The following is a 14,926-nucleotide window of genomic DNA, read 5'->3' on the forward strand; positions in this document are numbered from 1 at the left end:
AAAAAAATCAAGTTGTCTTAACTTGTATATCAAGGAATTTTTTTTTTTTAGTCTTTACTTTCCTACAGAAACATACAGTGTAAATAAAAGCAAGACACTTGTACTGAAGATTCAATTTATTTTCCTTTCAGCTATGTAAAGTTTGAACGTGGTATAGACATTCTTTTGTTGGTAAAATTACTGCACACACAACCTTTACATTAAAATATTTTATTACAATACAGACACTTGGGCTTAAAATTAATACAAATTAAGATAAAATATTTACAAACAAATGTGTACAGTAGTGGCCATTAGTGAACACCATAAATGATAACCTCTACAATCAACGTACTTTCAAGTCTTAAGCAAGACAGCAACCATCCAGAACTTTGGTCAAATATAAATATTAATTGGCAAAAACTTATTTTGCCTCTGGAATATTAAATAGCCAAGAATGGCATCTGTACCATTGAAATTAAAATCCCTCTTTCCTCAAGGAAAGGAGAAGAGCCCAATTTCACCTGGTTTACTGTCTGTTGTTCTAGAGGTTAATGCCTAGAATACCTTTCTAAATTTACCACAGACAAAGCAGGTCTGTCTCACCAAGTGTCAGTATCCTGGTATAAACATCAACTGCCTTTCACATATAGTAAAATTAACTGTAAATGAGTTATTCAATAGATTTAAAGTCTTGTTACAAAAGTCTTCATATTCAGTGAGTCTTTCAATGAAAATGCTTTCTAGATCAGGTGTTGTAATCAGGTTTCTATTATATAAACAAAAGCAAGTGCATTCCTGATTATTTCAATGAGTATATTCTTTCTGTAGGCCTAGCATTCTTACACCATTATGAAATTACCCCGAATCGTTACAAGTTCTCACCAATAGCCACAAGGGATGTACTATAAATACATGATCTGTCCCAATGATGAACAAGTCATTTCTCTAGTTGCTGAGGGGTACTGAAAGCTTCATAAACATTGGCAGCAAAGTCTTTCACTTGTTCCATCATGAGCAGGTCCTGGAAGAAGTAAAAATAAACTTTAAGTACCAGCCTCCCTTACCACTGAAATATCCAATTTTGTTAAGTGTGAAAGACTGAGTAAAGAACTCATTCATTGTCAGTGGTTGGTCTAAAAATCATATAGTTGAAAGTTAATTAGAATCACATCTACAGATAGAACTGGATTAAGAAACTCACTGCATTTCCACATAGTGATCACAGCTGTTTAGAAAGGAGAAGGGAATTTTAGGACAAAGGAGTTTTCTTTTAGAAAGGAATTTGCTTTAAGTTGATTTGTTTTTAATGCTGTTGGTTGTTCTTGCCCTTTTAAAAAGTTATTGAAGTTAAACAACGTGTGAAAAAGAGGACAATATAATACTGGTGTAAAAACAAAGACTACTTCAACAGACATCAGCTGTTTAAAGACATTAACCAGTTCTTACCTGAACAAAGTGACTAGGAGTTTCACTGCAAACTGAATGGATCTGTCCATTTATTATTGGAATTATCTTGGCTAATGGCAAACTGACACTCGAAAGGCTAGAGGAAACAAAAAGCTAATGAGAAGTAGGCCTAGCTATTAGGACTGTGGAAAGCTTCAGTAGTTGATTTGATGCAGAGGAGATTTGGCCCAATTTGGGAACCGAATCTCTGAATCTGGAGACCAATTACAAGCTCCAAATTTATTCGAAGCATCTGAATAGATTTGGAAATGCTTCAGCCACACCAGAGATACAGCCATAGACTAAACAGGCAGCTGACACAGCTGCCTCCAGTGGGCAAGTCTGTTGGGATGAGGGGAGGGGAGGGGAAAGACAGGGGCTGGGACAAGCTGCCCAGCTGGGGTGGGGAGGCACAGGAGGCAGGCACAGCAGCCCGGGCTCTGCCCTGCTGCTCCTTGCCCAGCTGGGGCAAAGGGAGGGGGGTGGGATGTAGGCATAGCTTGTTCCAAGCACAAGGGGGCAAGCAACAGCAGGACTTAGTCCCCACTCCCATCACTGCTGCACCCACATCCCATGCCCCTTATGCTGGCTGGCAAGCAGCAGCAGAGCAGAGCCCCGGGTCCCAGCACTGATGTGCGTGCAGAATCACTGTGTGGGGGCTCTGTCATGCTGCCACCTAGAGCAAGCCGCACCTGCATCACGCCCCCCTCCCCCGTGCCAGCTGGGCAAGTGGCAGCAGGGCAGAGCCCCTGTGGCTCTCCCTGCCAGGTCAGAGACAGGCACAACCAGAGGAGTCATGGGAGAAGCCCCTATGGCTGCCCTGCCCAGCCTCTCGGCATTTTTTTTTTTTAACGCCCTGTACTCACTGGATCTGGCAGCAGCAATCAGGGCCGCTGAGGGTTCGTGGCAGAGCTCCCCTGTGCAGCACAGGGCAGCCAGAATCTCCCCCCACACTTGACACCTGTGTGGCAGCTGCACAGCACAGCTCTGCAGGGTGTTGTGTGCTGGCTGGGAGCTGGGGTGGCTCCACCTGTCAGCTGTAGCCCAGTACCCCTCACCCCAACTGCACTTATTTGGCAATACTGTGAAAGATCCCACCTACGTCTCCTGCAGTACAGCTACAATTCAATCAAACATTGTAACTGATATAAAGTGCTAAATATTCCAGTTGGCAGCCCTAGTGCTACTGAATTTCCAGGGCAGAGCCAAACCAAGACACAAGGGAAATCAAAACTTACCAGAAAATGTTGTGTTTAATGCATACGTTTAAATAAAATGGTATTTTTAAGAGCATAGCAAGGATTTAAAAAAAAGATAAAAACATCTTCAATAACTCAAAACAACGTTTTTTAGACATTACTGATAACACAAAAGATTTAAGACATTTTTTTCCTAGGAGATTGACTAAAACAAGCATGCAAATGAAGAAATTCAAAAATTACAGGTGTCTGCACTTTGTGCATTATGGAGCTTAAGACTACCCTTGATTTTCTTTTTATGCCAATTTTTTAAAACTTTTACCAGCAGATTTGACAGGGAGGAAAAACAGAAAATGAAAGAACTTCTATCTTAACACTACCAAAGAAGATGTGTGAAAAAGAGCATTATTTCCTCCAATGTGCCACATTCCATTTTTCAATAATTAACAGCAATGGAGTAAATTCAGACAAAATATAATCCATAGGAGCATGCTGACTTGCAAAGTGAAAGATGGGGAGGGCAGTTTCCATTCTTAACTCTGCTACTGACGATCTGGGGCACTGGGCAAATATCAGAGCTCACATCTCAATTTTATTCAATATAAAATAGCACTAATAGTTTTCCATCACATAAAAGTGAGCAAGAATGGTATATGCTTTGGAAGTGCTAAAATATAGCTATTCTCATCACTTCCATTACTTCCTTCAAGATAGACTGGAATCTGAATCCATTTACTATGATGTCAAAAGCATTATCACATGACCATGCACAACTACTATGAAGACAATAATTACCTGTTTACAGAGCTGTTCTGACATAGGTCCTGTTCAGTGGGTCGAAAGAATTCTGCCATATTATCCAACAGTCGACTGAAGCCTCTGTTTAAACATGTTCTCAAAACTGTACCAAAATCTGGGCTGTGGGAAAATGAATGCTATTTTTACTCCTATAATTCGTTTGTCCAAACTGGTAAAATATGTTTTGAAGTGCACAGTGTTAACTGTTCTCTGGCTGCAGGTGATAGAGCAAGAAATAAAAATCTTACATTGCAACCAGGGAAATTTAGGCGGTATATTAGGAAGAACTTTTTAATTATAAGGGTGGGTAAGCACTGGAGTAGATTGCCCAGACACTTCCCTTCTTGGAAGTTTTAAGAGCAGGTCAGACACTTCTCTAGAATGATTTAGGTAGGGATGATCCTGTCTTAAGCAGGTGTTGGATTGGATGACCTCCTGAGATCTGTTTCAGCCCTGTTCTATGATTGTAGAACCACCTAACCCAGTGCCTATGCCATACATTCAAATGGACAACAGCGACAAAAGATTGCTCATTAACATGCCAACCTCAAGTCTATCAAAAATCAACCAAGAGGATAAAATGCATTTTTTAATCGACCTCAAACAGTTTAACAAACTGATGTTCTGGCAGATCTAGATGGGAAGAGCAAGTTTCAGCAGTTAGACACTTTTGCAGAGAATGTCCTGCTAATAGCTCAGATGACTGCACCTTGAGCACCTCTACTAATTTCAGCTGTGGCATCATACTGCAGAAAGCGCGTGATTTCTCAGGGAAACCATCCCAACCCATTTAGGGCTGTAAAGATTATAACTGGCACCCAGAATTCCACCTAGAAGCTTACTGAAAACCAGAGCCAATCTAAAACATTCATTGCTAGTGCATTAGCACTGGAATCCTCCTTACAAGTGCTACATGCGGCATGGTATTGACACAATAAAAAAACCTCTCTAGAATTCTAGGAGACACATAAAAAGGATTGCATGCCATTAGCTCAATGCATTCACTTTCAATATTATCTACATCATCATTATAAAAAAGTGAGGCTACAGAACTTCTTTGTAAAACTCTCCACAATTTTCTTTGAAGAGTAATTTAAAAAAAACCTTACCAACTGTGATCTATTTCAAAACGGTATCTAAAAGTGAATCCAAAATGTATGTTCTATTTACTTCAGTATGTGAGCAATTACTCTGGATTTACACTTGTGTAATGCAGAAGAGAAATTATCTCAAGCTGTTGTAGAACTGCAGAAAATTGTTTACATCTTTTTTGTCAGTATGATTATTTCTTACAAGTGTATTTTCTAAAAACTTTATTCAGCCACTACTAAATGCCTGTGATTAATCAGATGATTTTTTTATTTTAAAAGCTAATCACCTAATTAGCAAAAGGCTAAATTAGGCACTCAAATTCCACTGATTCTGAGCTCCCAGATGGTTTCCCAGAATGTCTGAAAACCCAAGCCTAAAACCACAAATTCACTGATGCTCCCACATCATGATAGTTAAAGGTTATATTTTGAGACAGGAAAACCAACCACCATTCGTACATATATGCAAATTGCACTTCTGATGCCTTCAATGCAATGCAGATTATTGGTATGTTTCTCTATACCTTTCCAACATATCTCTTGTTTCATTAAGTAGTTTAATAGTAGCAACATCTTTTTCTGTGAGTCCACAAGCCTAGAAAAGCAAACAAAATACCCAGTTTAATAGGAATTCCATTAGCTCTTTTTATTTTGACTAAAATGGTCAGGTCCAGCAACACTGATCTCAGAATATCCCTCCAGAACAAGCTCTAATAAAGCTGACAATGTACATGAGCTCACTTCAGACATTTATGAAATTAAGAGCAAGATCAAAAGAAATAAGATGTATGGACAGCGAGGAAAGGTAAGAGAAGTCAGGAAACAAACACGATAAACTAAATCAATTAAAATAAATATTCAGCTGTAAACCAAGTTTTAAATTACAATAACTGGGGTGAGATTATACATTACAAACAGAGCATGTTAAGAGCACTTAGAACTTGAATGATTACACATTAAAGCTTATTAATTGGTGCTAAGTGTCCTTTAGCTGTTTTAAAATTATGCCATTTGAGGCCAGGTTTATCTTTGAGCTGGGGTACCTGGCTTGAGTTAACTTCTGGGTGTTCAGCTGAAATAAAACCACCTCCAGCATCCAAGGAGGGACTGCTCCCAGGTGGACTATCATCCCGGACTCTATGCCCTGGGCTGACAGCTGGGAACCGCTGGGCAACAGGTAGGTGGGGACAGGAGAACCAATGGGTGGGGAAGGAGGAAAGGGGAGAGCAGGGACTTGTTAGGCTACTGCTTCTACTCCCTAGATTGCCACCAACTTCCAAATAGCCCCCACCCCCCTTGTATCACTGCCCTGCCAGCCCAATTGCCCCCTCTGCCCTAAGATCACTGCCATGCCACCCCAATCAGCCTAATGGCAGCAGGGTGATTTGAGGGAAATGGAGTGATCCAAGCAGGGAGGAGAAGCCTTTCCCCTCACTCCTCCCAGCCCACATTGTGGCTAGAGAGCAGCAAGTAGGGCAGGCATAGAACAGAGGGCAGCCCCTAGCCAAGCCTCTGCTCATCAGCCCTCTAGTGGCAGGTTTGTGCAGTGCACATTAGGATATTAACCTGGAATATTAGGCAATTAACCTGGTTCTGTGGCTTAGAGGTTTCTCCCTGCTGGCTACTTTGACAAAAGGTTGTAAGTTCAAGACTGGGTGAGGTCCTTACACCTAACCTGCACAGGAGCATGCAAGAAGTTGTTTTTGGGAGGTGATCCTTCCCCTCTATAAAGCGCTGGTCAGGCTGCAGCTGGAGTACTGCGTCCAGTTCTGGGCACCGCATTTCAAGAGGGATGTGGCTAGCATTGAGAGGGTCCAGGGGAGGGCCACTCACATGGTCAAGGGGCAGACCCTATGAAAAGAGGCCGAAGGGCCTGAATCTATTCAGCCTCCGCAAGAGAAGGCTGAGAGGAATCTGGTGGCCATTTACAAACTCACTAGGGGGGACCAGTGGGAATTGGGCGAGGGTCTGTTCCCCCGGGGGAACCCCCAGGGGTTACTAGGAATAATAGCCACAAATTGTTAGAGAGAAGATTCAGACTGGACATCAGAAGACATTACTTTACAGTTAGGGCTGCCAGGCTCTAGAATGGGCTCCACATGAGGTGGTACTCTCTCCTACCTTGGGGGTCTCCAAGAGGAGGCTGGACAGATATTTGGCTGGGGTGTTATGACCCCGCACTTGTTCCTGGCTGGGGCAGGAGGTCAGACCTGATGATCCGTTTAGGTCCCTTCCGACCCTAAGCACTATGGAACGTGCGACTGATCAACAGCACTAGTTAATAGGGACTCACATTCATTAGAATTAGCACTTGCTAACTTTAATGTGCAACTTCACCCCTGGTCTTTCTAAAGTATGTACGTACACTAACATACTTATTAATTTTCATCTCTGCTATTTATTTTTAAAAGGTTAAAGGGAAATACCAGAATCATTTAGTAAGATATTCCACACTGTTTGCCCTCTAAAGCTGAAACAATCAATATATGTTTTTATTTATCTCTTTTAATATGAGATAAAGCAGAAGAGCAGTCAAGCTAGGGGAAGTGTGTGTGCCACTCAAAAGTTAAGAACTAAATCCCTTATGAATCTGCAGTAGATTGGAGACAAACACAATGCTAGCATGGAGAAACAAAGTTGGTCTTATAAGAGACAGCAAATCTCTTCCTTAAGTCTGCGGCATCCACCATTTGTTTGCAATTTGCCCGCCTAAAATAAACCAGGACACTTAATATACTGTGATAGAACTGGCCTTGATGTTCACCTAGGATATAATTATCATGCTATATAAGTAGAGGATTGTCATGAAAGAAACAGGAAAGAGAGATGTGCATACAATATTAAACAAATACCTGGCTAGCCAATGGGTTTTCTTCATCTGGCATCATATAACAACACAGTGGATAATAAGATCCAATTTTATCTGAATCTTTATGCTGCTCTACCAGCTTTCTGATTTCTTTAAGTTTCTGCTCCAATTCCAAAAGAGACAGTGTACGTTTAAGAGAAATGCTGTGGAGAAAAAGAACTAAAATGTTAACTGAATAATCATTAACATGCACTTCATTTGTCTACTTCTGATATGTTTTCACTTGTACAGGAACAAAACCCTTCTCAGTTACTGATCAGCACAGAAACCTTTGGAACAAACTCAACAAAACTAGGACAAGACACTTCCAGATATTATTCCCCAAGTCATTAGATTCTTTTTATATTTACCATATTCACCCAAATCCAAGATGACCCTGTATTTAAGACAACCTCCATCACCAATCATTAGATTCTATACATAAATATTATAACAAATGCATACATTTTCCACATGTGGAATCTAATTAGTGGAGGGTCATTTTAAATTTGTCCTCCCCCACTTCTGCAGTAGTAGGGACAGGCAGTGGAGGGGGTCAACAAGCTCAACCCCTAGCCCTTGCCTCCTGCATACCGTGACCCTGCTGTCTGCCCCCCTCTTCCCTGCACTAAACCTTGTCCGTGAAGCCTCTGTTCCCCGCTACCAATTACCCTTGCTTCACTGCAGCATGTTCCAGCCCCACTCCATCCTGAAGTGGAAAGTATGGCTCTAGCTCAGTCAAGCAGCAGTGGCAGCTCCAGGGAAGTGGAGGAAAGGTGGGGCGTAGGGGAAGGGGGGGAAAAAACCCAACTCATCTTGGATTTGAGTAAACATGGTAAGAAAATCCAAGATTTAGATGCAACCAACAAAAGAAAAATTGACCACAGGGAAAGAGACACACATACAAACTCTTTTACCTTCCAAAAACTTTTTGCACAGCTTGTTTCACTACCGTTATTAACTCCGTCAGACCTAAGAGTAGAGATAAATACCAAAATTATCCAACTGACTTGTTCCATCTTGCATAAAATGCTATTACATAAAAGGGTAAGGTTACTGAGGTCATACCATCTCCTAAAAGATGCTGAATACTTGATAGATATTGCTGCTGGACTTCAGGGGGGGCTAGAGGCATCTGGAAGGAAAAGAAACCCAAACAATTTTATGGTGTGCAACTCTCTGGTACAGATCAATATACGATTTCGCCTTTGTTCTTACACAGGCCACAGTCAACCAGAATGGAGAACTTTCTTTTCTTAGAACATCATGCAGATGGGCTTCCCCATTCTTCTGCCTTAGTGGAGAAACTTCATTTGGTGACTCTCCACCTTTCTTCCAGACTTCAGTAAATTCATTAACATGAAACAAGGTAGGATAAGGACAGTCTCTCAAATTAAAACTGGGGAAGAGGGGCTCCTCTCATCTCTCCCCTTCTTTTTAGCAAGGGGTCCATTCTGTTCATTCTTTCCTTCCATTTTAACTGTGTATATAACTGCTATAGCCAACCCTAAGCAGAAGATGAAAGCTGCCAACAGGCACAATTATACTCTGACTTAGCAGCTTCTTCACTTTAAACCCAAATAGACTGAGGAACAGGAGGGGACCCACTAAATATCTTTGGACACCCAAGATGACCTCCCAAAAAACCCCTAAACTCAAACTGGAACTTACATGCTGAATCACTGGAGGTAGGAGAAATATGATGCACAAAATAAACACTGAGATTTCAAATAAGAAGCCACAGTGCTGAAAAAAAATTCTGACCTGTTGTGGTCTTTGAGTTCTTTTCAATACAAAGTGTTCTATTCTTTTTACTGTGGTAAAGAATAACTGAAGAGTAAATGCTGGCATTTTCCAAGGGTTGCCTTCTGTCTAACAAGGGCATCACTGATCTAAACTCTTGCACCCTTCATAGTTTCACAGTAGGGTCTGAAGAGACCTGAGCAGATCATCAAGTCCGACCCCCTGCCATGGCAGGAAAGAGTACTGGGGTCAAACGGCCCCAGCAAGGTGACTGTCTAGCCTTGCCTTAAAGACCTCCAGGGTAGGAGCCAGCACCACTTCGCTTGGAAGCTGGTTCCAGATCCTAGCCGTCCTGACAGTGAAGTAGCGCCTCCTGATGTCTAATCTGAATTTACCCTTTCAGCTTGTGACTGTTATTTCTAGTCACTCCTGGTAGTGCTCAGGGAAACAGGGGCTCCCCCAATGCCTGCTGGTCCCCTCTGACTAGTTTGTAACAGGCTACTAGATCCCCCTCAGCCTTCTCTTATGGAGGCTGAACAGGTTCAGGTCCCGTAGCCTGTCCTCGTACAGCCTGCCCTGGTGCTCCCTGATCATGTGAGTGGATCATGTGAGTGGCCCTCCTCTGGACCCTCTCCATGTTGTCCACATCCCTCTTGAAGTGCAGCGCCCAGAACTAGATGCAGTACTCCAGCCTGACCAGTGCCGCATAGAGGGGGAGGATCACCTCCTTGGACCTGCTTGAGATGCATCTGTGGATGCATGACAAGATACGGTTGGGCTTCCTGACTGCATCCCCACACTGCCGGCTGATGTTCATCTTGGCATCAATGACGACTCCAACATCCTTTTCTGCCTCTGCACTGATGAGACAGGAGTTGCCCAGCTTTAGCTATGGTGCTGGTTCTTCCTCCCCAGGTTCTTCCTCCTCTTAACAATTATTCTTTCAGTTCTCCTCTAAGAAAGCTTCCTGCAAGCAAGATCCCTGCCTTTTTTTCCTCCATTGTATTGCTGGGACCTCTTCTCTATTTCAAGTGGTACAGAAAGGCTTAGCCTTCACTCACACTTCACTCATACAAAGAACTCCTATAGAAAGCCACTGAAAAACAGAGTGAGAACACAGACTTAAACCTAACAGAAGCCTGAAAGCTCTCTATGGTGGGAAAGAAATTCAAGTAATGAAGTGGGGCCAAATTCTGCTCCAACACTGCATCTAATAGCAGATCCTAACAATCCATTCCTCAGTTAAGCATATTTCTCCTTTTGAATATACCTGGCCCAACAATCACCTCAAATGTCATAATTGTACCCTGATTTGCACCACTTCTGGACGGTGGACATTCCAAGCCCTCAGGCTTGCCACTAGAAAGTAAGCGTACCCTTTCATGACTTTTGCAGGAAGGTGAAGGGAGCTGTTAACAATACAAGCAGAAAGGCATTCCAAGTCCATGTTGCATATTATATATATGAGCAGCCATCCAGGGGTTCACAACGATCTGTCTTGACCCTTGTGTGTTCGTTCACTGGTTGCTGGATCCATCTATCCATATTGACAGCCACACCACAAATATGAAAACCTTCTCTATTACCTTGTTTTTATTTTTCATACTGGGGCCACACTCTGCTTGCCACCTGCAAAGTAGCTAGTCAGGAGTGTAACAATGAAATAAATTTTGTTTAATTCTGATAAATATCAACTGGGGAGCATCTGTATTTATTAGGGGAACCATTCATGCATCTACACTAGCATCCACATCCCAATTCATTCACATTATTATTATGCCATAGAAAATTAGTGAGGTTGAAGAAATTTGTTTTTATATAACCCTATGAGTCATACAGACTGGGAAGATATTTCATGGGGTTACTGTTATTTTGTTTAGACCTGCTTTTAAGTGTTCTAAGTGACAGGATGACTACCACTTCATGTATAATAGAGAAACTATTCCACACACCATACCCTTCACTATCACCAGGGAGGTTCCCACATCCCTCAATATCCACTCCAATTCTGATTTCAGCCTAAATTTTCCTATGATTTCATCCTAATATTCCTAGTTACACTCTTTCATCTCTCACTAAATAATTTTTTTTCATCCTTAACGATATCCCCTTCAAATAATTAGGTACTTACTGTGCCATTTTTGCAGACTGCTGCATTATCCAGGTATATGTAACCACCAATAATATTTAATTGGATTCGCAGAAGAACTACAAGCATACAGGTACTATATATAGCTACAATGCTTCTTGTGAAACCTTGAACAGGAAAAAGAAATCATTTTAAAGTTATACAACTAAGAAGGAGAAAGCTTTTGCCAAAGGTAAATATATGCTCCATTTCTTTATTTATATATTATTTTTCTCATGACACTAATATTCTCAAAAAAACTAATTATGGCCCCATAGCAAATATATTTCACAATGAAGATGGTCAACATAGCTAAGATATGTACAGTAATGAAAGGTAAAATTGGCAACAACTCTGTACTTGTGTACTGTGAAGAAACATACCAAACTATGCTATGCTGAAATAATTTTGCAAAAAATGTTGTGCAGTGTACTTAGAGGCAATTCCAAAACCCATCCATTTGGGTTTGAAAAGGGAACTCCATTTTTCATTAAACCATGGAAACAGATGCCTTCACATGTTACATGACAACATACCTTATTATACAATTAAGGTAAAAAAAAAAAAATACATGAAAGCAGCATGGAAACAAGAAGCTTGCTAACTACTTATGGAAGCTGCTGCCACCTAAAGAAAGAAAACAGAAGCCAGTACTGGCATTGGAGATGCCAGCCACTAGCAAAAGAGAATGACTGGAGGGAAGGGTGTGAGGCAACCAAGAATGTTTTTGCATGAAAGTCAAAATACAGTATAGGCATAGAAGACAACCAGGGAATTAAAGAACATTCATAAGGGAGTTGCAGAAGAGAGGAATAAAACAGAAATGGAAGAGGAAGAAAAGAGTTAAGCAGGACAAGATATTGTAGCAGGGGTGTGTGGGATATTTAGCCCAAAGGCATTTCATTACACAACTACTTGGCTGTGGTTCACTGCATCTTTTCCTTTCCCTGGCCACCATATAAAATAATGATCCAGGGATTCCTTTGGTATAGCTATTTATTATGATGATGCAAATAAAATATAGGAGTAGCCAATGGTTTAGAGGCTATAATGTATTTTCTCTTTTCAGCTGATTCACCCAAATCTTGGTTTTTACTAAAGGTTCAGAAAAATGTTGCTAGACATTAGTCTTACTTCATTTGGTAAAACCTGAGAAGAGGTATCTACAACCTTACACTTTTTAAGAGTCAGTGAGGTCCTACAGCTTAGCCTGTGATCTTATTACACTTTTCAAAAGGCATACAAAATTCTCATCAGTAGCCCCATTTGGTAGGATCTTCTGCCTTGCAACATCATGCAGCAGCAGTCATCACATTAGCTCCACTCCCAAAGCAATAGCAACAATAAATATATTTCAGAAGGAAGAGAAAGCAAAGGAGGCGTGTTTAAGCTTAGTATGAATGAATTGGAGATTCTGGGGATGCCTTGGGCAAATGATTGTCTTCAAGGACAGGGGTCTTGGCCTGATGGCCCAGGAAGCCCCTTCTAGCCATATATTTCTATCAGGTAGGTGATATCTTTGATTTTGACTTACTTATTATCTTCAAATCCTCCCATATTTCTAACTTGTTTGCTGGCCTGTGAGGAAAAGAATGCAAATATTAAAATATTTGGTTTAAAAATTAACTCGGAAGTTACAAAATACTAAAAATGGAAATAAGTGCTGCAAGACCCGTTTGTACATCTACCATAAGCATTCAAGTGAGGTCTGTGTCTATGCTCATTTGCTAAAAAAAGCTCTGTATGTTCTTGGAAAGGAATTTTCAAACCTTGACACAAGAACAGTTTTTGACCAGTTGGATTCTGTAGCTACATTATCTAGTCAGTGCTCCTAAACTAAGGAGTCAGTATTTACAAATAATGAAAACAAAACAAAATAAAAACAACTCTCCGTGGTAGTCTTGTCCAGAGTCCTGATCCTGTTTCACATTTCAGACACTTATGCTCACATGAGGCCCAATTGATTCCACTGGAACGGTGCGAGCACATCACAGTTCACCAGTATGTGGTGCATTATGGTTTCAGTCCTCATGACTGAGGCTCGAGAGGGTCCAGAGAAGGGCCACCCACATGACCAGGGACTTGCGTGGCAAGCTATATGAGGACAGGCTGAGGGATCTTGGACTCTTTAGCATAAAGAAAAGAAAGCTGAGCGGGAACCTGATTGCAGCTTACCACTATATCAGAGGCACACACCAGGGGCTTGGTGAACAACCATTCACCAGGGTGCCCTGGGGGAAAACGAGTAACAAGGGCCACAAACTCCCAGAAGATAGTTTCAGGCTAAACATTAGGAAATACTTCTTTACAACTAGGGTGGTCCACACTATGGAACAAGCTCCCCCACAGAGGTGGTGCAATCATCTACCCTCGAGGTCTGCAAGAGAAGACTGGACAGTCACCTGACTGGGACTGGCTGACTCCAGATGTCTTTCCTGCTCATGCAGGGGGCTTGATCCTTCAGGGTCCCTTCCAGCCCTATGATTCTATGATGTAACCTTTTAAGTTCAACTATCGCCAGTTTGGCTCTAGGGAGCAAATCTGGTAATCCTGAAAACATGAATTAAGACTCTGACCATCTGCAGGGTTACACATCTTTTTTTTTTGGCAAGATGCATGTTTTTCCTGGTATCCTGGGAAATTCCAAGGTTACATCGACAATGCAGTCAAGGCTGTGACTAAAGTATATGTAATTGTACTAGCTTTAAGGCAGCCAGCTCAGGTAGTAGTAGTAGCGCTGGCAGCAGAGCGACAGCAAAATGAACCTCGATTGGAGTATTAACATTAACAGTTGGAGTATTAACATATTAACACAACTTCTCCAGTGGTTTTCACCAGCCCCCACTAATTTACATACTCATTCAGCTATACTGTGAAATAGTTGGTTTGAAGCTAACTGGTGTATGTCCACAAGCTGCAATTGCAGTAATTCTTATTTCCAACTTTAATTCCTTTTCAGAACATCTATTATTAACAACACAAAAAAGTGCTGCTGGTAATAATAGCTGTTGCATCCCCCCTGAGAAAACAGCATTTTAGTAGCAGGTGAAACGATGCTCTAAAATAATTTGGAAGACCTATTGGGGTGAAGTTATATGCAACTATTACTTATTACTCTGGACACAGTGAACGTTTCTTTAAGGCAACTTTCAAGGAACCTAGTAAAATATTATATTAATTTTTAATAGCTGATCAAAAGTTAATACTCTTTATAGGCACAGATCAAAGTGTTGGAGGATCTGGAAAGTGCAAACTAACTTCCGGTATCAGTTTAAATAAGTCTTCCTCAAAGGTGGTAGTAACTGGTTGCTTAAGTCTCTAGTATAAATAATACAAACTAAACAACATGCAATAGGATATCAGTTTTAGAACTCTAGAAGACAAGAGCGGTAAAAACCTTAAGGAAAAGACACTTGGAAAAAATACAAGGAGTTCCACAGAACATCTAAAAACAATTCACATTTGTTTGTTTACAACCATCTCAACAACTTCAGCAGCTAGGCTTAAAACTAATAAAAGAAGTGACACACAAACACATGGACAGCAGACTACAACATTGCAGGGCTCAAAAATTCACTCTTTTGTGCCTGGTGAGTAGGAATTTTCCACTCCAGCTAGGGAGGGGAAGAGAAACTAATGTCTTCAAGTTCTGAAGAACTTGTAACCAAATGGTTTCTGGAGCGTGGCAGCC

At 41.2% G+C, this 14,926-nt stretch overlaps 1 protein-coding gene across 3 annotated transcripts in view; it reads right to left on the reverse strand.

The window, feature by feature from the left end:
* Positions 1–98: 98 nt before the first annotated feature.
* PEX3 (peroxisomal biogenesis factor 3) overlaps positions 99–14,926 on the reverse strand; it is a 31,467-nt gene continuing 16,639 nt past the window's right edge. For 2 of the 3 annotated variants that reach the window (XM_019550149.1, XM_019550150.1), the window contains 9 exons: positions 12,770–12,813; positions 11,239–11,363; positions 8,433–8,499; positions 8,282–8,336; positions 7,369–7,528; positions 5,041–5,111; positions 3,423–3,545; positions 1,429–1,525; positions 100–1,003 (listed from right to left, as the gene is read on the reverse strand). In XM_019550149.1, the coding sequence (XP_019405694.1) occupies positions 920–1,003; positions 1,429–1,525; positions 3,423–3,545; positions 5,041–5,111; positions 7,369–7,528; positions 8,282–8,336; positions 8,433–8,499; positions 11,239–11,363; positions 12,770–12,813 (826 nt within the window). In that variant the 3' untranslated portion in view covers positions 100–919. Of the gene's footprint in view, positions 1,004–1,428; positions 1,526–3,422; positions 3,546–5,040; positions 5,112–7,368; positions 7,529–8,281; positions 8,337–8,432; positions 8,500–11,238; positions 11,364–12,769; positions 12,814–14,926 lie in introns of all 3 variants that reach the window. The other variant, XR_002103737.1, reaches the window with a different exon arrangement.

Source organism: Crocodylus porosus, unplaced genomic scaffold (genome assembly GCF_001723895.1).
Source record: "Crocodylus porosus isolate Cpor-Errol unplaced genomic scaffold, CroPor_comp1, whole genome shotgun sequence".
In the NCBI taxonomy this organism is placed as follows: Eukaryota; Metazoa; Chordata; order Crocodylia; family Crocodylidae; genus Crocodylus; species Crocodylus porosus.